The sequence below is a fragment of the Scomber scombrus genome, chromosome 1, assembly GCF_963691925.1.
Source record: "Scomber scombrus chromosome 1, fScoSco1.1, whole genome shotgun sequence".
NCBI lineage: Eukaryota > Metazoa > Chordata > Actinopteri > Scombriformes > Scombridae > Scomber > Scomber scombrus.
Genome location: NC_084970.1, coordinates 16720737 through 16744309, shown reverse-complemented (window position 1 = coordinate 16744309; position 23573 = coordinate 16720737). Strand labels below are relative to the sequence as shown.

Here is a 23573-nt window from a genome sequence, read left to right as displayed (position 1 = left end):
CTAAGAGAATCCTAATCACATTGACCTTGAGTATTCGTGTTTTATTATATTTTTTACAGATGCTCAACTGAAGATACAGCCCAGTACACTGTTATGGCTGGTAACCTCCATGGACAGGCCTCTAGTCAGGCTTCAATTATTGTCAAGAGTAAGTCTATCCATCTGATTATTATGTATCTACTGGCTTGTAAAATCAATTGCAAGATGGTATCTGTGGGTTCTATAGTTTAATCAAAGTATTAAATCCTGTTATTCAAGGTTATAGACTCTAAAACCTTGAATAACAGGATTTAATACTTCTATACTCTATAATATAGAGGATAGAGGTAGTGTTTTGGTAATGTTACTCTTAATTCAAGATCTGAGGTGCTTTACTTAAAATGTTTTTTCTGTGCACAGTACAATTAGTGACGATTTCCTTGACAACTTAATATCAATTAGTAATTGCTCTAACAGCGCTAGTGACTGCTCAATTCACAATATCTGGAATTACAATATTCCATCACATTTAGTTTTTTTTTCTTTATAACTGCACATTTTAGGTCGTCAGGTTTCCATTACTGCCATCCAATACTGTCTACCTGTTTTCATCTTGTGCACCAATTATAATGATAATGGTGCTGATAGTGGTTAACTTTTGGTATGTTTGTTTCGTTAATAATTTAGGGTACAAGCAGGAAGAGGAGTCCTGCCCATATGCATGGTTGCCTTTCACAGGTAAGCATCACAACTACTTGATGGGATCTGCCCTGTAAGGCTGTAAAATAGATGTCTTTTCAGTGTGTTAAATGTCAAGATGTCATTGTTCATGTTCCTGTCTCTTTGTCTTTTTCTTCCCTCCACTTGTTTCCCAGCTGCCATGCTTCCTAAGATCCATTACACTAAAATCCACATCACTTTTGTGGAAAAGTTTGGCCCAGTGTTTGCTAGTGAAGGAGGATCTGCAACTCTGAAGGCTACTATGACCCTAAGCCCCAACCTGGCCAACTTGCAGCCTGATGCACAGTGGTATAGAGATGGTAATTGCTATAAAGTGGCATTTTATGACAGTGTAATTCCTTAATAATTGCCAGTAATATGTACTGCCTGCCACTGTGACTACTAAACCCAATCTAGTCAACTAGCAGCCAGAGGCACAGCAGTGGAAAAATGGGAACATGTTACGGACACTATTCTTATTGCTAATTAATTATACTGGAAGTAGTTTAGACTGATAAATGAACAGTGTACTTTGCTATCTCGTTAACTGCTACATGGTATAAAAACTCATTGTAATAGACTCATCTTTTTTACAAATCACAATCTTCAGTCAAGCTACGTGTACAATTTCTATACAGTATGTATAATGCAGGCTTATACAAATTATGCAGGATGTAACACTGAATTAAGGATCCTGTAACTATTTGTCTCATTTCCAGACACTCGTTTATTTGACTCTAAATGGGTGAAGATTGAAACTGGCAGAGGAGTCACCACCTTGACTCTTCCTCACCTCTACAAAGATGATGAAGGCCTGTACACACTTCGCATGGTTACCAAAGGAGGCACTGCCGCACATAGTGCATTTGTCTCTGTTGAAGGTGAGACGTTGGTATCTTGAAATTAAACCATCCATGTTTTTATTTCATTGCTATTGTTTTATCAACATAATGTTTTCCACTTTTAACTTCTTTGTCAGATTTTACAGGACTATGTTATCATAATATCATACAAATTTTAAATTACTTGCAATATTTGTTACTTGCAATATAATTACTGAAAACAATGTCACTGTGTCACTTCCTGCGTAGATGGTCCTCCTCCAGTCCCTAATGCACCTGGTGCTCCTATGGACATAAAGATCCACGATGCCAATAGAGACTATGTCATTGTGTCATGGAAGCCTCCTAATACCACCACAGAGGGTCCAATCCTGGGATACTTTGTGGATAAGTAGGGGTTACTGATAAACAACATAAATACATAAACAGAGCAACAGAAAGACAAACAGATTACTGTAAGTGATCAGATAAAGTTGGCTTTCTTTATCTGTACAAAAAAGAGGTTATTGTCTTAGGTACAGGCAATCCTTCCATTTTCTCAAATCATAATCCCTCTATCCCTCATTTCATGTCAGGATTTTCTCTAAGAATTTTACAGCTAAGCAAAACTTTTTGAGATTTATTTTGTACATTACATTTTTAACCATTACCACCTGGCTTTCTATATATCTTTATTATCTCTATTTTCTATATACAGTGGCCTAAACAAAAAATCCTTTGCTAGCCATCACAGTTTTAATTTCTACCTATCTCTTTACGTGATGAAACCCATTTCCTACCTTTCTAATTTTTGCCAAACACCACTAACTATAGTAGCAATTTTCTGTCGATGCACTTAGTTATACTGTAAAACTATATGCATCAACAATTACAAGTCACTGTATTTTCATGCATCAGTATTGATCACTATTACAATCTTATTAACTAAATTTTCTCTCTTGTCTGAGTTCCTACATTATGCATGTGCTGCCAGATATGACTTGTTGTAGTCATAAAAACATAAACTTGCTCAAATTAAACTTTTATATAATCATATACCTGTTAATATCAGCAATCCTTTTTCATCTTCTTTTTTAGATGTGAGGTTGGAACAGAAAACTGGACTCAGTGTAATGATCACCCCATAAAGATCTGTAAATACCCAGTGGCTGGGCTGTTTGAAGGACACTCCTACTACTTCAGAGTCAGAGCTGTCAACTCCCATGGAATCAGTAAACCATCCCGCATGTCTGATCCCATCGCTGCACTGGACCCTACTGAGTTTGAGAGGCTCCATGGTGGGTTTAACTCGATAAGCATAGAAAAATGTCACCCTCGCCTTCTTTATGTTACATACTTTTGAAGACTTGACAAATGTGTCCTGTAGTCAGTGACATGCCAAACCACACTGCTGTTGTAGTATGTTTGGAAGGATATCAAGAAATGATTTCTCACATTATCAGATCAATAAATATTTTGCTACTTTTTTCCCTGGCTGAACACAGAAGCAGGTTCATGTACACATATTCTTCAAAACAGCCACTGTTCAATATACTTACTAACAGATACTATGTCCAAGAAACTTATGCACAGGAAGTTTTGTTGCTTGTAATACTTGATTGACTCATCACTTATGTTCTATTCAATGTAAATTCTGATAGTTTATATTTTTTTATTTGTAAGTTTTAGAGGTCACTTTATATTGTATTCTGCAGAATTTATCGCATGTATAACAACTTTGCTTGATTGAACAAACTGCTTTATTAGACTGTGATACAAGTAAGGGAAGTTGTAGATTTGTTTAATGTTTAATGATGTGCCTTGGTCAGCGTTATTGAAGTGACATGGACATTGTTTACATAATATGATCAAGAGTAATATTAGCATGCTTATGTGCTGGTTTAAACCATGGATCAAGTACATAAGAACCAGATGTATTCAGACTTTTATCTGAACTATGAATTAACCTCCAACATCAACTTCAAGCAAACTGATCATGTGTTTGTTTGTTTTTTTGTTTGTTTTTTAATCTTTCTGCAGCCAAAAAACTTGGAGGAAAACTGGATGTTGTGCTTTACGATGATGAGATTGAAGGTGGGTTTTTAATCAAAATTAACACATTTATTTAATACCATATACAATATCTAATCTATAACATTCTTGTTGTATATTACTGTACAGACTAGGAGGGGTGTCTTACAGTGCATGTGTGTAAGTGTATTTAATCACGTCTGTGTGTATTTGCGTGCGTTTCTGTGTAGTTGAGGGAAAGCCTCCAGCTTCTCCATCAGGACTTCATGCCCCAGAAACAGACAGGACATACGTTGTTTTGTGCTGGAAAGCCCCTGCATATTCCAGCAACGCTCCCATGTGGTACTACATAGAAAAGGTAAGACACATTATGCTGTCACCGAAGCATCTTTGAGTACTACACTACACATACTGCAGTAATTTAGCAATGCATATTCTTATGTGTTTAAAATCCCCTGCCTGCAGTATAGCTCCAGTGTAGTTTGAAGTCAAATGGTAAAAGGTTGTGTGTTTGAGTGCAATTTTGTGATACTCCACTCTCCTCTAGAAAGCCTGAGATGGATTAAAAAAACAAGATTGCATAATCACAGGCACATTAGAATGGATTACACAAAGTACATTAAATGTGTGTACAATAACATACTTTTTCTGTATCTTGTATTGTATATTGTATATTCATGTGATTTGTAAAACTACACTACATTTCTGATGGTTTTTGTAGAATGCCTCAATTTTAGTATAAAAAATAACAAGCCCAAAACTGAAAAATTGAGATTATTAATAAAGATGATATTCATATTATTATGGAAACTACTCTTGTGACAAAAGTGAAACCTGACAGTATACACTACTGCCTTAATAAAAAACTGTAGAACATGATGAATATGTAGAATCAGTTTTTCTTGCACAATTTGGTGATCAACTGGTCTAGATCAAATTACTAATGACTACACTCTTGAGAATAATTTCTACAACTACTTGAGATCAATAAACCCAGGCAAATATGTAGCACAGAATATCATTATGTGTGTACCAGCAGTCATGCTGTCTTCTCTCGGTCCCCACAGAGCATGGCAGACAGCGATGCATGGCACCGTGTTAACACTCAGGTCCCTATTCGTTCCCCCCGTTATGCTGTCTTTGACCTGGCTGAGGGCACACAGTACAAGTTCAGAGTTTTGTCTGCCAATATGTATGGAACCAGTGAGCCGTCAGAGCCGACTGGACCTATTGAAACTCAGGAACTCAAAGGTCTGTTCCTGTCATTTTGTTTTTATCAATATTGTCATTGTTGTAATTTACTGTTAATTATTCTTGCAACTCTTTTGGTTGTCCTCAGGTGTGCCATCAGCTCCCGGTCAGGTGATTGCAACCAGAGAAACAGACACCACTGTCCTCATCCAGTGGTCTCCTCCGAAGGAACCCAACAATTTGATTGGCTACTACATCGACCAGTGTGTGCATGGGTCCAAAGACTGGACATCAGCCAACCACAAACCCCACAAGAGCACTAAGTATGCAAAATCCCAGAAATGTGTGTCTTTGTTTGTGGGTTACAGCATAAATAGAGGTGATGTTTAATTGTATGTTACTCTATCTATTCAGGTTTGTGGTTAGTGGTCTGACCAAAGGACAAACCTATGTGTTCCGTGTCCAAGCTATCAATGAGATTGGTCTTAGTGATGAGTCCCAGGAGTCTTCACCTCTGACTGTCATGGCTGCCCTCAGTCAGTATTGAAATATTTATGTTAATGATTATTATCAGATTTTGTTTTCTACTTAGTGCTGGATTATGGTGGTCATTTTGATAATGTGAAAGTGTTATTTTTTGACATTTTAAGTATTAATTTCAGTGCTTTCTTTTCAGCCTCCCCTTCTGCTCCCTATGACATTACATTGCTGAACTGTGATGGACATTCAATGGTTCTGAACTGGAAGAAGCCTCTACATAATGGAGGGGCAAAAATTAAGGAATATTATGTGGACAAGAGACGTAGTGGAACAACCACATGGAGGGAGATTCATATCCCACCAATCACAGAAAGACTTTATAAGGTAATGTCTAAGTTTAACATTATTATTTGTTTTCTTTACCTAATAATTCCTACTCAAATGAGCCAATTCTAAGGTTAACACAGACAGTCATTCATACTGCTGTGAAAACCACTGTGGCACTCTTTCATGTCATCTAGGTGAGGCACACCTGCCACAGTCAAATTTCCTTTTTTTGGATAATAGTGTATCGTAGTAACCATGGTAATATTATCATTGACAGGTAGAGGGCTTGACAGAGGGAGCAGTCTATCAGTTCCAAGTATATGCAGCCAACCTTGCTGGCCTTGGAGCAGCTTCCAAACACTCAGCCGACTTCACCTGTGAGGCTTGGACTATGCCTGAACCAGGTTAGTAAATATCCTCCTCATTAACAAACTTTGATACGTTTGTATAGACTTCACTATAGTGAAGGATATGGCAATCATGCTAATGGCTGCCAAATATCCTTGATATTTAAATGAATATTTGTGTATTTGTGTATTTGCATATATATGATGTATTGTTCGGTTTGATTTACATAATCACATTAAATTGTTGGTAGTTAGTTTTTTTTCCCTGTGGACCCCAGGAAGATTAGCTGCTGTAACCAGCTAGCAGGCATCCGCATAAATATAAGAATAAACACATTAAGATAATTGTTATAAATGTGCTAATGTAAATGTTCACATAAGCCCCTAGTGTAAATGTGTGTGTGTGTCTCTTTTCCTCCTGTTCTGTGTGTCCTTTAGGCCCTCCCTATGACATGACTTTCGGTGAAGTGAGAGATAATTCGCTGGTTATTGAATGGCAAAAGCCTGTTTACACTGGTTCTGGATCAGTCACTGGTTACCATGTCGAGTATGCTAAGAAGGGTACTTCTGACTGGACTACAGCCAATGAGAAAGCAGTCAGTCACCGCTTCTTGAAGGTGAGGCCAACTTTATATTTATGGTTATTTGGGTTCATTTGAGGATTACCAGTATGATTCATCAGACATTTGTCATAAAGTGGGAAAAAGCTTCTTGGCTAGCAACTTATAAAATCATTTTTAATTATAATATGTCTTCCGCAGTGCACTTCAGTAGATAACTTTGATGCGTAAAATTGTAAAATTATTGTGGAGAAAGAGAATGATGGTGCTTAATGTCAACACTTCCTGAAACAAAGTGGACACTTAACTGTACACTTCTAATGTTAATATCTTAAGCACTGTGTTCCTGTTTTCTATGGGCTCCTGGATGCTACCATATTGTATTATTTCAATCTTCTTTACCGGTGTACTATGCCTTATCCGTCCTATTGTACAAAACAGAGATACCTTGGGAACAGTCAACTGTGTGACATTGACATCTAGTGGATAAAGTCAACAATTACTGGGTTGAGTACAGTACAAAAAAGCGACAATAGGAAGGTAGATGGACATACTTAGTTTTAGACTGAAAATGTTTTTAGTTTTTTTTTATTACTCAGCAACAGTGAATAGGTGACCCATCTCATATGTGACACTGGTGAGGCAGTGAACAAATAAACATTATATGTATTTAACTGATTACTATAATGCCAAAAGTATTGAGTGGTTTATAAAACATTGGCAACAAAACAGTACAGGAAAACTAAGTGAATAAAAAGTAGGTTATGTGTAGGTTATTACCAAATAATGATGAGAATACTACTACTACTACTACTACTACTACTACTACTACTACTACTACTACTACTACTACTAATAATAATAATAATAATAATAACAATAATAATAATAATAATCTGCCCAAAAAACACCATAAACCTGTTATTGTTGAAAACTGTACTGTAACCATGTTAAAATAAAATCATAATCACGATACCTGTCAAATTTTCCCAAACTGATGATTAACACCTGTGTACCAACTATCATTATCTCTCCTCCTTTCCCTAAAACTTGTGTTTTTTCCTTGTCTGTTTGTTTCCTAGGTAACAGGTCTGGAGGCAGATACTAGCTATGCTTTCCGTATGCGTGCTGTCAATGATTCAGGAGTGGGTATGGCCTCAATGGCCTCTGACCCTGTGACTGCCAAGGCTGTGCCAGGTAACATTTAATCACAGACAGAAAGAGATAATAACATTAACTTATTCTATTTCTGTTTTTTTTTTTTTAAAGGGTTAGGGTTAGGGTTAAGGTTAGATATTTAAAAGTCTTTAAATATCTATTTGTATTTAAAAGTGACTCAACAACAAAAGCACGTAGTTTGTTTGATGCATTATTTTTGAAAGAGGTGGGAGCAAGATTAAAGAGAAGAGGGGAGTGGACAAATATATTAAAAAACCCACTGCAATTTAAAATCTATGGACAACTCCTTCCATGTGTCTTTTTAGTGAATTACATGCAGTTTAAAAATAATTCCTTTGATTGTTTCTGTCTGTCTCTGTGTATTCAAGGTTCCCAGGAGGTGTCCTGTGTTGTGGAGGAGAAGACAGGTGATATTGTTCTGTCATTCGAGTCCTGCCAAATGAATGAGGGTTCTCACTTCATCTGGAAGAAAGATTATAAAGAAATCACAGACTTCTCCAAAGGAGTTGTGATTAAGAATGAAGGCAATCAGTAAGACCACACACATGCACACACACTACCACACAAATCTTTGTGTTTGTACATACAAACTGTAAAAAAATAAAAAAAATAAAAAAGCATTTTGAAATCTTAAATATGAAACTATCTGTTTTTATCTGTCTCTCTGTGTCTCTTTCATACCCTGCATTGCAGTTCTAAGCTCATCTTTAAGCATGCAGACAAAGAAGACTTTGGGACATTCTCTGTTTCTGTCACCCACACTGAAGGAGTTTCATCCAGCTATTCAATCTCTTCTGAAGGTACGGTTTACCCACGGATGTGTGGTGCTGGTGCTTAGCCAACTAACCCAAAATATATAAAACCCCAATACCAATAACTGATTATAAATTCAATCTGTGACTGAAACTAATGCAATCTTATTACATCTCATTTCAGATGGTTTGCTTGGGTCATTTGAATCATTTGAACCTTTATCTTGTTCATCTTGTCAGCATTAAATTAGATATTTATTTCATTCGTTAAAAGCAATAACACGTGAATGTCTTTCAGATCTTGATCATGAAAGATTGAGTAGCTGTACTGCAACATCCGGTTATTCAAGGACTTAAATAAAATTCAAAAGGAAAATATGTATCGGAGAACTGAGGCGCCATGTTGGATGAAATAAAGATGAAAGCAATGAGACTGCTTAAAAATGAACACACTAGCATGTAGGCAAAAAATGATTTCATTACACATCTGATGAATAATAGTAGGGCACATTGCTCACATTATCTCTCTAAGCTTTGGGCAGTGTTTGTGTTTTAACGCCACATCTTCATAGCAAGAGCTTTCTGTCCAAAAGTTTCACAATATTTCTCTTGCTATTGAACTACCAGGCTATAGTATGCTATTCAGCATGCTTTACACTGATTGCTTCCCATTTGGCCCACAGTTTTTTCAGCCTAACTTACAATAACACTTAACCTGCAAGCTTACATGATTCCATTTATTCCACTAGTTAGTAAGGCTCTGTTAATATGAATTATGAACTCTTAATGCAGTTTTTTTTAAAGGAGTTTAAGAATGGACCTTTGGTTCTAGTTTCACGCCTTGAAAAACACAGAGCAACATTGTATGGTCTTCCCTTTGGCTATACAGTATTCACTTTAATGTTTTGTGTTTATATGCCTTCTTCTTTTTCAGTTAACGTACTGGCTTGTCTATCTCCACATAGCTTTATTACTTAGCATGTATTTTAATTGATTGTTCATACTCACAGCAGAATGAATTGAATAAGTTGTCTCTGTATTTCAGAGATGGCAAAGATGCTGGCACTCAGCTACAATATCAGACACCCAGGTAGGTACTCCTAGCTGACTCTTTCAATCTCTCATAATCTCTCTCTTTTTCCCCTTTTAATCTCTCTTCCTTTACACTTCTTCTGTGCTTCGTCTTTAATCTGTTTTACCCGCTCTATTTTTCTGTTTCTCTTTTCTGCACCATTGCTTTCCTTTGTTATGACTCTCTTTGAACCCTTTGAGCATATTTCTCTTTTTATTTGATCCAAAACGTCTTACCTGCTTTTGCATCACCATACCACGATTCACCACTCCTGTTCTCTTGCTTCCCATCTGACTCTTCCCCTATTTTTCTTCTCCTCTCCTCTCCCAAATAGGTACAAACTATTTGAATAAGTAATAAGTAAAGTGTAATAATATTTTTAAACCCATAACCTTGATTTCTCTTTGTTTCTTACCTCTAGTTATCCCGCTAAAGTCAGAGTTGGCCTACAAGATTTTGGAGAGAGGCAGAATGAGGTTCTGGCTGCAGGCGGAAGAGATTTCTTCCAATGTCACCTACAAATTCTTTGCCAACAACAAGGAACTGTCTGGAGCTGATGTAAGATACACTTTAGTTTTATGGACAGAGAAACTAAATAACCTCTGACTTCAAGCTGTTTACGATGTATATTGATGATGATTCAGTCACCTTCAACATAGTAACCACAATAATCACAGTAAAGCAGCATTTATATTCACAATGCCTATTCACAAGTGTATGATGATGTTGTATAGCATGAAAAAGGTGTAATTCAACTCTAACAGCTGGCCTGCTAAACTGTCTCTCTACAGCCCAACCACATGGGTCATGATGTGTCTACAGGTATCATTGAGTTCATTATGGACGTCTTTACTGAGGACGATGAAGGGACATTTACCTTCCAGATAACAGATGGAGGAGGCAAAGGACAGAGCTCACTGGTTCTGATTGGAGATGGTAAGAGAGGCCAAGTCTGACTGAGCTCCCTCCCAACCTGACTACTCACTATTAGTATTGTTACTGTCTTCCTAACTGGGCTAAACATGACCTGTGCACTGCTAAACCAGCTAAATTTTACAACCTGGCCAGAACAGACTACAATCTAGTTAAATTAGATGTTTTCCACTCTGTTTCGTGTATTATAGTAGTGTTAAGCTGCAAAAGGTATTGAGACAAGAAATACAATATAATTATATATATATATATATATACAGTATGAGTCAAAAGTTTGGACACACCTTTGCATTCACTTGGATGAGAAAGTGTATCCAAACTGTTGACTGGTACTGCACATATACATATATTTAAGTAGCACCTGCTGTAGATTGTGTGCAATGAATGGTACGTGCCATTGACATTTAAAGCCGTTATGCATTAAGGACAGTCTGCGATTCAAACAAAGACGCTTGATTTCATAAATTATGACTCCACTTTCATACAGGAGGCCAGCTCGCTAATCCACTGAAAGAATCTATAGCGACTACTGGCAACACTTTGATCTTTTAATTATTTTCTGTTTATGTGCATCTGTATGTGCACACAGCTTTCAAGGCAGCGCTGGCTGAGGCTGACTACCAGAGGAGAGAGTACATCAGAGTCAAGGAGGGTAAGGAACACAAAACATCACCAATTTTAAGCTTGTTTGAGCTTTACTCTATATTTAGTCTGAAACTAGCAGAACACTATGTTGCCTGAGAGACAACTACTTTAAGCAATGACAATACAGGAACGAAACAGACAGTATTACTTACATTGGGAGGAAAAAAACACAACATAAACCTACTTGAAATCACACACTATATGAGGAAATGAGTTCCACATTATTAAAGAGTACTGTAGGTGTGAGTAAAAAAAAAAATCCACATCACTGTAGTATTTTAGATTAAAAGTTTTAAATTCATACTTGATTTATGTATGAAGAACCCCAACAGGTCGAGGCAGATGGCCGCCCACTTTGAGTCTGGTTCTGCCTGAGGTTTTTTCCCATTAAAAGGGAGTTTTTTCTTGCCACTGTTGCCAAGTGCTTGCTCATGTGGGAATGTTGGGTTTCTTTAATTTAAACTTAAAGAGTATAGTTTAGACATGCTATATGTGTTAAGTGCCTTGAGATGACTTTTGTTGTGATTTGGCGCTATATAAATAAAGATTGATTGATTGATAATAAAAGGCCCACAAGTAATTTATTTTAAGCCTATGTCTTTTCCCTGGGCTTTTCTCTCCTGTCTCTATCCACCACAGGTCCCCACTTCAGTGAGTTCCTGTCCCTTCATGTTGGAGATGACTGCTCCGTTACTCTGGTTTGCAAGGTAAACACAGCCAAACTCAATAATTATAGGATATTTACACTCCAAATAAACAGAGGGCTGGATAGCTGATTAGTCATTCCACACAGAGTGAGTGCAGGATGCGACAATGCTGTGTAATGATATGGTCCAGGCTGAGAATAGCCAGAATTACACTGTCAGGATTTTGTCTTGGCTTTGTAAGCATGTAGCATATAATTAAAACAATTCTGAAATTAAAGTATTGCTCATATCACTTGAGAAAATCTGAGGCAGATGTCTGTTTTATCTGTTTGGCCCCAACAAGTGCATTTTAAATAATGTAGAAACAACAAAAACATGCTGGATGATTGCTGAGTGACTGTACACAGCAGAACACAGGCTGCTTTTCAAGCGTCATCCATTCTGCAAAAATAGGCTCTATATGTAGTTACTGTCAGTGATTAGTTAGGGTGCAACATATTCCTTATCATTAACATTCCAACAACATATTACAGGCAATAGTTATCTTGTGGGAGAGAGTGGCTTTTCTTTCTTGAAGATGAGATGACAGTAACTGCCCAAAGTGCAGATCTATTGGTTGTAATGAACCACTGCATAAACTGACCTTTACACACATCACTGACGTGTTGGATTTGCATCTTGTAATGAGTTATAAAATCGGAGGTATGCAGCATTAATGGCAGATTTCTATAGGGTGGAACTAACATGTATATATAATAGTGCTTTAATCCACAAAACACTTTGAATGGAAATGTTGCACTTAAAGCATTAATGAGCCCTGATGGAAGATGAGATGAACCACATCTAAACTGGGGAATGATAAGTGACTTTAAGAGGCAGTTTTTGGACTGGGTCCACCCAAGTCTATTCAGTGCCATTGGGATTTGATGATCTGTTCTATAGAAGTTATTTTAAAAAAGAGCTAAAACCTTCCTTCCTTGTTAATGGTAATTAGACTGAATGTGTTCATTATATACATGTTTTTCATTGCAGGTTGCTAACTTGAAGAAGGAGTCAGAGTTGCACTGGTATAGAGAAGACACAGAAATTATCCCTGATGTGAAGTCTGATCTGGGAGCAGGAGTCTGTAAACTGCCAATTAAACTGGTAATTGCAATTTGGTACTGAATGCTATAAAGCTGTATATAATACTATTACTACTATGTATGGCTATAATTGCACATATAATAATATAGTGTGGTACAATGGCTATTTTAAGTATAGGCATGTATCCTATATTGTGTTCAATGACTTAGTAATTTACAAAATTGCTGCACTATTACACAATGTAGTATATCTCTGAGTACCACAAACAAGGACACTTTATTTAAAAATAACAAGACTTATGAATGGATTTACATTCAGAATTCAACAAAAATGTGCTTCCTATGTCCCCTATACCATTTTATGTGTTTACTGTTTTCTTTCTTCTCCAGTTTTCATTGAAAACAGCAGGACTTTATAAGGCCACCATCAGTGATGACAGAGGAAAAGATATGAGCCAAATTGACATCTCCGGAGAAAGTAAACATTCTGTATTTTCTTACCTAACTTATCTAAAAAAATTAATTAGGGGAATAATTCACTGGCTGGCTGGCTTGTTGTCTAACTGGGCAAGAGTACATAATATCTACAAATTGAAAATATAAACTGAAACATAGCTGGATGCTCATTAAAAAGTGTAAGGCAGGAAAAACTATGATCAAAATGTACAGTACACTGCATCTGTAAATGGCTAAACTATTGCATAAAAATAGTGTTAAAGCCACATGACAGCTTGTTGTACAGCTGGCTGTATTTGTTCCTGAAAAATCCACTTTTTCCCCCTGTAAAGTAAACTTAAGATTGTACTTCTTAATGCATTTTGATAAAAGAACCGAACCTTCCTGAGCCTCTCCAGATAATATTTTACCCCCTCTGTATCTGAAGTGTGTAAGTATTTAATCAATCCTTGTTCCATTTATCTAAAATGGAACACCACAATTAAACTAAAGAAATATTAAAGTTATTGCTTCAGGAATGGCAACCAGGACACTGAGTCACAGTGTATGGAGACAACTTCTCTCTAAACACCCTGTAACTCTTCAAATGGGGAGAGGCAAATACCGACACTCCTACTGCTAGGAAACACATTCCATTGAAAATATCCTTACTGAGCTTTGAATGCAGCCACCAGAGGGTGGTATTGTGCCTTTTTTCCCTCATGACTCTTTCACTGACCCCATATTTCTCTGCTTCTCCTTTAGTATTCGATGATGCAATAAACAAGATCAACCACCTGGCTGGTAGGTATTTGCCTTCTATGCACACACACACACACACACACACACACACACACACACACACACACACACACACACACACACACACACACACACACACACACACAGATAGAGAGAGAGAAAGAGAGAGAGAGAGAGAGAGAGAGAGAGAGAGAGAGAGAGAGAGAGAGAGAGAGAGAGAGAGAGAGAGAGAGAGAGAGAGAGAGAGGTTTATACATAACACACATCAATTAGCTCACTAACAGATATCCCTATTATAAACAGTACTAAACATCACCACCACACTCAACCCACAGAAGGGATGAAGTGCAAATGATCTAAATTTAATTTGGCACAATCACAGCACAGTGATAAAACATTTGATAGATCCATCAAGATCAGATTTCTGTTTTAAAATTCCGCTGATAAACACACACACTTATCAGTGTGTGGCAGAATTTGTCATGCTGGAAGCATTTGGCCATCATGCCATCATGTGGTGAAATCACTTTAAAATTCTACTGCGCTGTCACAGTGACAGTGTGGAGGAGCATCTTACTCCTATTTTAAAAGACAGTCACTTGACAGCTCTGCAGCAACTGTTACAGCAGTGGTTGCAGAGGAGAAGAGGGTTCATTACTGTGATAATGGAAAACCATGGTGATGTCACCAGGTGGATGACACATGTGTCCACTTGTAATATGCAGTGAGCAAAGACCCATACAGATATACAGTAGTGTAAAACTCAATTTGTAACAGCTTTAAAAAGAACATCTGATGGTTGATGCATTTTTAACAAAGCACACAAACAGTTTGATCTCTAAAAATCTGAACTCTCCTTCATTAATATGATTTTGCTTTCCAATGTGAACAAAGTAACATATTAGGGGAACTCTTAAAATTGACCCTACAAATAGCGCCAGATGGAAACTTAATTTTATTTGATTCATTTTGAGCAAAAATGTGCATACTGTAGCTGTCACAGCACAGATAGGCCAGGTGATTTTAAATGTGCCCTCCACAACCTCTGTCACCTCTATCACCTCCTTTAGGGGCCAGTGCAGCAGAGCTTGTGATTCACTGCACAGCAACAGGCATTCAGCTGCAGTGTCACATGAAGTACTACACCTCAGAGATGAACATCGCCTGGTATCATGGGTAAGGAATTACTTTATAATACTAACACTAATAATACTTATACTGCTACCACTGAAAAACACTACTACTTCTCCAAAAATAATAACAACTACTACTACTACAATAAAAGTAAAAAAAATCATCCCAGTATTTGTAGGGGTTTTAGAGGGAGTAAGAGATTCTTTAAAGTCTGCCCATAAGCATGCTGACCACAAACACATTATTTTGCTTTTCTCTTAAGTTAAACCACCGGGAGTGGTAATAAACAATAAGCCACATAATAAAATGTGTGATGGCTGTTGGCAAGTGTTTTCATTATCCTGGTTATTGCAATACAACTTCCCTGTTTTGTGACAAAAATCACCCCCCCCTATCATTTTCTATAAAGAGGCAAGGTTTTTCTGCGCTTAAAAGCACTCCATCGTACCTTAGAGATTATAAAATGTGGAAGGAGGGGGAAACAGAGAGAGCGAGTGGACAGAAAGAAAGGGATAAAAAATGGTAAAAATAAATAAATAAATAAAAAGAAAGATAGAGGAAAAAAAGAGAGAAATATGACAGGGTAGAAGAGGCATTTTGTTATTGAATTATTCAAAGAACAAAAATTATGGAGATTAGATTTTTAACCTCTCCTCATCCTTTCTATGAGCATGTGTGAGAGCGACAGATAGCAAAAGAGAGAAATTGGTATCCTTAGGCATAATATTAGGGAGACATGTAAACATGATTTTCCATTACTTCTGAAACAGGCTTCACCCACTCACATAGACACACTACACTACACACACACACACACACACACACACACACACACACACACACACACACACACACACACACACACACACACACACACACAAAAGTATCACACGCATACACACACAATAACCTCTTTCCTCTCCTCCCCACTTCTCTCCTCAGTGAAACTAAACTCTCCCACAGTGACAAGGCTGTGATTGGAGGAACCCCTGCTATGGCAACAATGGAGGTATTACATATGGTGGATCATATGTGGGTAGTTTATTGGACAATAAAGCATGTCATGCAGTGGCAGTGTTGCCCATCAATGCTGCTTAAAAAGTCATCATAGTGTCTTTGAAGATGTGACACCAGGGCAACTTTTAGATCAATTAAAAAGATAATCTCACCTTTAAGAATGGGTAGCTAATGAAAAAAAAAACTCATATATTTTGAAATTCATTATGATTCATTAATTAAACAGTGTATCTTTTCAAACAGCGTAGCCTTTTTCTACTTTAAAGATTCATAAGTGTAGTTACCTGGCAGATAAATTCATATTTCTTAAACCATTAATTACAGACATGCAGGCAAAAATAAACAGCCGGACACAAGTAAATTGATGGGTTTGTTGGTTGCATGACAGATTGGTTAATTATCTGATTTAATTACAGGTGATTGAACCGGCAGAGAAGGATAAAGGAAAGTATTCCATCGTGATCACAGACCCTGAAGACTCACATAAACGCACACTGGACCTCAGCGGCGATGGTCAGTATACCTTGTCAGCCTCACTCTCTCTCTTTTGCTCAATCCTAGTGTCACTCATTCTTTTTACAGTAAAAAAAGTTCACTTGTTTTTATTGAATTTTTGGCTTCAATCTATCTTTTGAGTATCAGTATTTGAGCTGTAAAAAGTTGCACTTTGCTCTTTTATAGATAACTGCTGCAGTGGTCAGTTTGAATTAACGTTGGTTGCAACAGATTCCAGTTGTGTCAACTTTTCATGTGAAATATTTATTGAAAAGTTTTTGTTAAATCTTTGCAAACCACTCCAGTAGCCATAATTAACTTGTCCTCTATCCATCCATATGGACGCAAGTAAGCAAATATTTATACGGGGACTGCTTCCATGTGCCATTATGTCCATCTTCAAGTTCAGAAGTTATGTCAGTAGTAGTGCATTTAGCTATTTTAGCATTACCATACATTTCATAAAGTAATGTTAAACTGACATTCAATGAAACTGGACACTGCTGCATTTGTTCATGAAGGAGCAAGCAAAGCACACCTTTTTATAACCACCTTTTAGGGCAGGGTTGAGTGTTTTTTTCAGCAATAATTCCCTTTATGCCCTTTATGCAGGACACATTTCTCCTGAGGGAGACAATAAAAGTAACCTTGACCTTGATTTAGTGTTGTGAACTGTGGTAGTGAAAATCTGTTTTGTCTTCTACAGTTTATGAGAAGGCCTTCGCTGAGTTCCAGAAACTCAAGTAAGACTCTCAAATCTGTGTATTTTGGTCTAACTTTGCATAAGATGCATCACAGCATTATCATTATTATTCTTATTATATCTATATATTTTTATTATATTGATATTATTTATTGTACAATTTAAACACACACACACACACACACACACACACACACACACACACACACACACACACACACACACACACACACACACACGCACACGCACAACAGTGCAATAATCTACCTATAACAGCATTCATGTAGCAACCCTCAAGTCAATGCACTGCTCACTGTTTGGATCTGACTACTTTGCTGCTGTTTTGCTGAACTGTTTGCAAACACCCGAGTTACTGAGTATTATAATGAGATGTACTTTTCTGTACAATACAGCCTACACGAATCCATTGTAATGTAAAGAAAACAGAGCTTTATTTTGATTTAAGTTCTTTCTCTACCTTCAAGTGAAACATTTCACATTTTAAAAACCTAAACCCTTGTCTGTCTGAAAAATGTCAGGGGGAAAAAATCTATGTTAAAAATAGAGGCAGTCAGGTAGCACAGATCCTTTGGGGTCTGTTGGCTAATTGTGCCAAAGCAAAACCCTACACACTGAATTTTGCAAACCCATTTAGAAAAATCGATTGAAAGTCCAAACGATAAACACTGCACGCAGAGTGGAAGCCGTCCAAATCCCTTTTCTAATTAACATTCAAAAAGAGACATTTAAGCACAAGATTTTAGCAACACATTGAAACAAATGACACCCTGTTGCCCTTTTGATTGAGCATCAACATGCCAAGAGGAGAGCAGAGTTCCCTGAGCCATCTGGTCCTGTGGCTGACCTCTTGTCCTCCATTCTGCTCCGACAGCCCTCATCCAGTTATTACAAAGCAGTATCATTTTTACCATGGAAAATTCAGTATAGTCCGAGAGTAAACTACAGTATAATTGTAATGTGGCTCTTAACCCAGAAAACCTTGTGGCAATCCATCTGACCACTGGTACTAACCCAAAAATTGAGAAGACATTATGTGTGTGGTCAGTGAGCAGAGCCAGGTAATGAAACATACCATAAAACCTTGCTCTACTAGTTGCATTGGTAGAATTATTATTATTTGTTTATGTTTTTTTTAGTTAGAGAAAAAGTCATACTGAAAGGGTCATATTAAGGTTACAGTGTACGTTTATATTATACATGATAAATGTAGTGCTGCTATAGGAGAGAAGAATATCTCTAACTTTTCTGTCTGTGCATTTCAGGGCTGAGGCCTATGCTGAAAAGAGTGAGTGCATCCTTCCATTCTCCATGTCTCTTTGTACAATGGTTACTTTCCTCCCATAGATTGCTGTTTAAAAGTTATCAATAAGTAAATCATACATTTAAAAATGAATAACAAGATACTGCATAATTATTATGCACAATTAACAATGGTTTGTTTCAGACCGTGGTAAGGTGTTGGGAGGACTGCCTGATGTGGTCACCATTATGGAGAAGAAGGTAACGTCTGAATACGTGTGATTGTGGTATTTCTGTCTCTGTATGGTAAATTTGTACATATTTGTCTAAGGTGTCATCTTTATGCCTCTTATAGACCCTGAGTTTAACATGTACTGTCCGTGGAGATCCCAAGCCTCAGGTCTCATGGTTGAAGAATGGAGCAGAGGTCGAACCTGACGATCAGGTAAAAACTTCTGTAACAAGCAGATAAAGTGCCTCAAATACAGTCCTGTTCTTCTCTGCTTTCCATTTCTGCCACACACTACTGCTAACTGGTAACGCTACTTACTCCCCCCACGCCCCTCCCCTTCCTTTCTATGATTAATCACTTTAGTATTCAGACAAAATTATGACAGTTTCTAATAACTTGTCTGGAGATTGAATTTTTGGTTTGAATTTTTTAAATGCAATTTAATTCAAAATTATGGGCAACTAATGTTTCGATATGTACAAATCTGGGAAATGTGAATAGTGGTAGCAAGATTAATTAATTTATGGTACACAAAATCGAAACTTAAGAAATAGAGAAGATATCTGTTGACAGACAGTCATTCTCCAGCAGGGAAATGACTGATTGCACTGCTGGAAGTCTCTATACAGCCTCATAAAGCCATATGTACTACTGAGGTGATCAGGATTAAGGGAAACAAAGGGCCTCTGCTTTTGGGGGAGACTTTAAGCACCACTCATAATCCCTCAATGGGGGGATCTACATACTTTAGGTGAGGTCAATATTATCAGCACACTGCTAGATGTGGTAAGGAACAAATCTACCTCTTATAACTCATTGACCTACTTGCCAACCAGTAAAGTCTACAGTCTGTCCCCAGTCAGAGGAGGCTCTTTTAACAGCTTCAGCATCATGCAGCTCCTACTGGCTTTGAAGATTTAGGTTTGAGAAAACCCCAGTCCGGGAGGAATATGTGTTGAAGTTTGCCCTCTTCTTTATTCATTCCCTCACCTGCTAATCATTTGTCTATAACAGGAACTGACGTCCTTGGTGATCTGTTTTCCAAACCTCAGGAGAGCTTCTCCCCTACCCACAGAGGCTATTGAAGCTATTAACAGAAAAACAAACAGAAATGTAGAACCAGTCAAAAGTACTGTATATACAGAGCCAGAGAATATTGCACTGAAAGTCATAGTATAAGTATGTATGATTGAAGAACTATGCAAGCTTAAACAGAAGTGATTTGGAGCAGGTGGTAAAAATGTTGTAAAGTATGTAAAGTATGAGTTTTCTGTACACCAGTACCAGTAAACACCAGTAAATCCTATAAGCTCTTAATATTATAAGTCAAATTAAGGAAAGAGTAGCATGACAAGACTCACCTGTGAAGAAATATTCATGTATATCTTATATGAACACACCTTAAACCCAGAAGACAGAGAGGAGCAGAAAGCTTTCCTCTCCCGGTCAAGCTGACCTATCTTCATGGCCATTGTCATGGAAACCCAGGTGCTAAAGTAAACAATCTAATTGAAAGGTTTAGTTGTGTTTTATCTAGAGCCAAGGTCGTATGGTAAACAAATCCTTATTGGAAGTTTTAACTAAGCATTGCTCAGGCGCTGCTTCAGACTTTGGGCTAGCATTTACCTCAGTGTGTACTCAGTGCACTTAAGACAGTATCCCAGTGTCTAATTGGTTGATCAACTTGCCAATAAATCTTCCAATGTTTTCTGAATGAACAATCTCAGGATTTCTACAAAATCACCTACAAATTCACCTGGGTTCGGTCTAATAAACAAATGCAATTATCCAAAACCATACAACATGGTAATTATAAAATATGGCATCTTTTCTAGGTCTACTTGACGTTTAGGCCAGTAGAGTTTTTAGTTTCTCAAAATTAAAAAAGCAAGTGTTCTTCTTAATAGGAATGTAATTACCCTGCTCCTGTTTTAGAGCTACTCCATGAAAATTAACAAATGCCCAGACCTTGCAAATGAGTAGGAAGGTATGAACGAGAAATAAACGACAAAGAAATACTGTACTCTCTCTCTAATAGTTGCATGGTATGTGGAAAAGAGTACTTTATCTTGTCCCAGGTGGCTTAAACATAGATCAAACAGAGATTTTGTTTTTGTGCTTTCAAGAACTAAAGATGGAATATCATTTTTATTTGTAATATCATTTATCATCATATTCTGTTTCTTTGTGATTTTTTTGCTCTCTTCCCACGTGTCCACATTGGTAAGCTGACAGGGCTCAATGGAATAAAATAAAATAGAATAGAACATTGGTTCCTGTGGACTGTAAGCCCATCTAGCAATGCTCGGTTTTCATTAACATGAGGTGGTTATCAAAGCTCATGCTGCTCCTCTGACGAAAAGATAAATCAATGTTTAAATAAAACTTAAGTGACAGGCATTTTAAATGTTAAATCATGCTAAACTCCCCATGAAGCCTTTCACACTTATTTAACTTTTAATTTCATTTTTTCAGTACGTGGTCTCCCTGGACCAGGGCAAGTTTGCCAGTCTGACGATCAAAGGTGTTTCCATGGAGGATTCTGGCAGATATACCATGATTGTCCAGAACAAATACGGAGGGGAGTCTGTGGATATAGTGGTGAGTGTCACCGCTGTGTACCACAAATGACTGGAATTACTCAAAGCCGTGGAAATTTCCTGACCATCTGTGGTACAAATCTTGTACTTTCATTGGGGCCTAGAAATGAGATATTTTTTATCACACTTCTGTGTAACTCAGGGCTGTTACCGAGATGATATATGACCTTGTGACTTTTGTCTGACCTTTATTTGACAGTTTAAAACATGAAAAATACTGCAAAAATACTGACCTAGAAAATTCATTACTTCATTACTTACTTAACTAAAATGATGTGTTTCAATGCACAATATTTGCAAGAAAGTATTCTCTCCTTTCTATTGTCACATGTACATACAATGGAGTAACTGTATGAATGGTAAATTACATAATATTAAAATGATGTCCGAATCTTTCTTTCTCAATCTCCAGGTCAGTGTGTACCGTCATGGAGAGAAAATTCCTGAGGCAAGACCAACTCTGACTCCGAAAACAATGATCCCTCCCAAACTCCCCATTGAGATCCCTCAGCCCAAGGCCGCGGCTGCTCCTAGCCCCGCACCCCAACATCCTAGCCCCGCCCCTCCACCTCATAGCCCCGCCCCTCCAAAGGCAGCTCCAGGAAGAGGGATGAAGAGCCCCACTCCCACAAGGAGGAAGTAGAAAGCAGGGCTGTCATAACAAGAAAAAACATATTTACACACTGGTGCATGTGTAAACCACCCATAGTTTAGAAGTTTTCATTGGCATCCTCTATCTGAACAAATATAAAATGAAATGGAGTTAATACACTTGACATTAAATTAGAGGGTTGGGAAAATCCTAATAACTTAAATAATTCTCATTACTGTGATAGAAAGCAAATAAATGAAGAAGTTAGAAAATATCAAGTGTACGTGTGTAATCATTGTATGAAAACACAAAAATATTAAATATATAATATATAACTAATCCATATCTGAACATGATTGAATTGGAAACGATTGCATTGAAATTAAATGGAACTGGAATAAAACTATTGCTGAAAAATGAATGAAATCTGTTTTAATTAACTGAAATGTAATGCAAGTGAGGCAAACATATTGAGTGAACAAGGTGTCACTTCCAGGACAGGCATGCAAATGTTATCAAACTCCACAGTAAATAATAATGATGAATCATATATCTGGCTAAACTAAAGGTATTTAAAAAGCAGAGATGAAGACATATAATATGTTTAAAAAGATGCCATACAGAGCATAGTGCTTAGTGCGTAGTGCTTCCACTGTGACCTGGTCCTGGATAAGTGATAGAAAAAAGGATGGATGGATGGACAGAGTGTAGTCTTCACCACCACTGAGACATCTGCTTAGAATGTTTGAGCTTTATTCACTTTCCTAAAACAAATTCAACTGTCATATTAATAGTAAGTTTAATTTAGGAACAATAGCTTTGATATGATCTCATCAGTATTCAAGTCAACAAAAACATGTTTCTTATGTCTGTATTTTTCATGGTTTGCAAATATATATGTTTGCCTTAATGAGGGATTTCTTAATTTCTCCTCAAACACACCACTACTCTTTGAAAAAGGCGCCAGGCCAAGTCGTGGCCCTGTGGAGGGAGGTGGGCCCACTCTGCCTATAGGGAGGGGCAGCTGTGCATATGATCAATGGCTTGGCTTGGTCTCATGGTCATGAAATGTGTTTTATACATAAAGGATTTCATTACATGTTTCAGAAAATCTCTGTCCCATAATGGTTCCTGCAGGATGTTGATGTACAAGTCTTGTATGTGTCTCACACCCTTAACTATCACCACTGCATCCAAGAAGATGAACATTCACACTATGTAGTTCTTACCATTCTTAAAAAATAATACTAACTTTCCCAAAAAAAACATGTTAACACAGGTACAGAGACAAATAGGTCAAAGCCATCATTAAGCTGCCACCTCTCAACACTGCCAACTGACAACTGATGGCTGCAAATATAACACCTCAGTGAGAAATTGAGCATGCTGAAGATCAGCTGGCAGTGAATCACCATTTAGTAAACCAGAACTGTGAAGCAGGGCTGTCACACTGACACTGCCGCCACAGCAAACTGACATAACCAAATTCTGCTTAATATTGAGTCTGGCTGTTTGCACAAAAAATGTTTGGAGAAAATCCATATGCATTCTACCTTACAGCTAAATATCAATAA

At 37.4% G+C, this 23573-nt stretch overlaps 1 protein-coding gene across 1 annotated transcript in view; it reads left to right on the top strand.

Annotated features, from left to right (window-relative positions):
• myom2b (myomesin 2b) overlaps positions 1 to 22273 on the top strand; it is a 28123-nt gene extending 5850 nt beyond the window's left edge. Inside the window, exons 5-38 of the mRNA XM_062428152.1 lie at positions 60 to 148; positions 667 to 717; positions 855 to 1019; positions 1419 to 1580; positions 1791 to 1932; positions 2619 to 2818; positions 3561 to 3614; positions 3782 to 3909; positions 4619 to 4802; positions 4891 to 5065; positions 5157 to 5278; positions 5419 to 5606; positions 5827 to 5953; positions 6335 to 6513; positions 7539 to 7653; positions 8004 to 8166; positions 8329 to 8435; positions 9433 to 9477; positions 9881 to 10017; positions 10251 to 10395; positions 10982 to 11044; positions 11677 to 11744; positions 12717 to 12830; positions 13160 to 13247; positions 13970 to 14008; positions 15037 to 15142; positions 16043 to 16109; positions 16534 to 16630; positions 17319 to 17355; positions 18599 to 18621; positions 18781 to 18836; positions 18931 to 19020; positions 21283 to 21408; positions 21820 to 22273. Coding sequence (XP_062284136.1) covers positions 60 to 148; positions 667 to 717; positions 855 to 1019; positions 1419 to 1580; positions 1791 to 1932; positions 2619 to 2818; positions 3561 to 3614; positions 3782 to 3909; positions 4619 to 4802; positions 4891 to 5065; positions 5157 to 5278; positions 5419 to 5606; positions 5827 to 5953; positions 6335 to 6513; positions 7539 to 7653; positions 8004 to 8166; positions 8329 to 8435; positions 9433 to 9477; positions 9881 to 10017; positions 10251 to 10395; positions 10982 to 11044; positions 11677 to 11744; positions 12717 to 12830; positions 13160 to 13247; positions 13970 to 14008; positions 15037 to 15142; positions 16043 to 16109; positions 16534 to 16630; positions 17319 to 17355; positions 18599 to 18621; positions 18781 to 18836; positions 18931 to 19020; positions 21283 to 21408; positions 21820 to 22050 — 3883 coding nt within the window. The 3' untranslated portion in view covers positions 22051 to 22273. The remainder of the gene's footprint in view (positions 1 to 59; positions 149 to 666; positions 718 to 854; positions 1020 to 1418; positions 1581 to 1790; positions 1933 to 2618; positions 2819 to 3560; positions 3615 to 3781; positions 3910 to 4618; positions 4803 to 4890; positions 5066 to 5156; positions 5279 to 5418; positions 5607 to 5826; positions 5954 to 6334; positions 6514 to 7538; positions 7654 to 8003; positions 8167 to 8328; positions 8436 to 9432; positions 9478 to 9880; positions 10018 to 10250; positions 10396 to 10981; positions 11045 to 11676; positions 11745 to 12716; positions 12831 to 13159; positions 13248 to 13969; positions 14009 to 15036; positions 15143 to 16042; positions 16110 to 16533; positions 16631 to 17318; positions 17356 to 18598; positions 18622 to 18780; positions 18837 to 18930; positions 19021 to 21282; positions 21409 to 21819) is intronic.
• The last annotated feature ends 1300 nt before the right edge of the window (positions 22274 to 23573 follow it).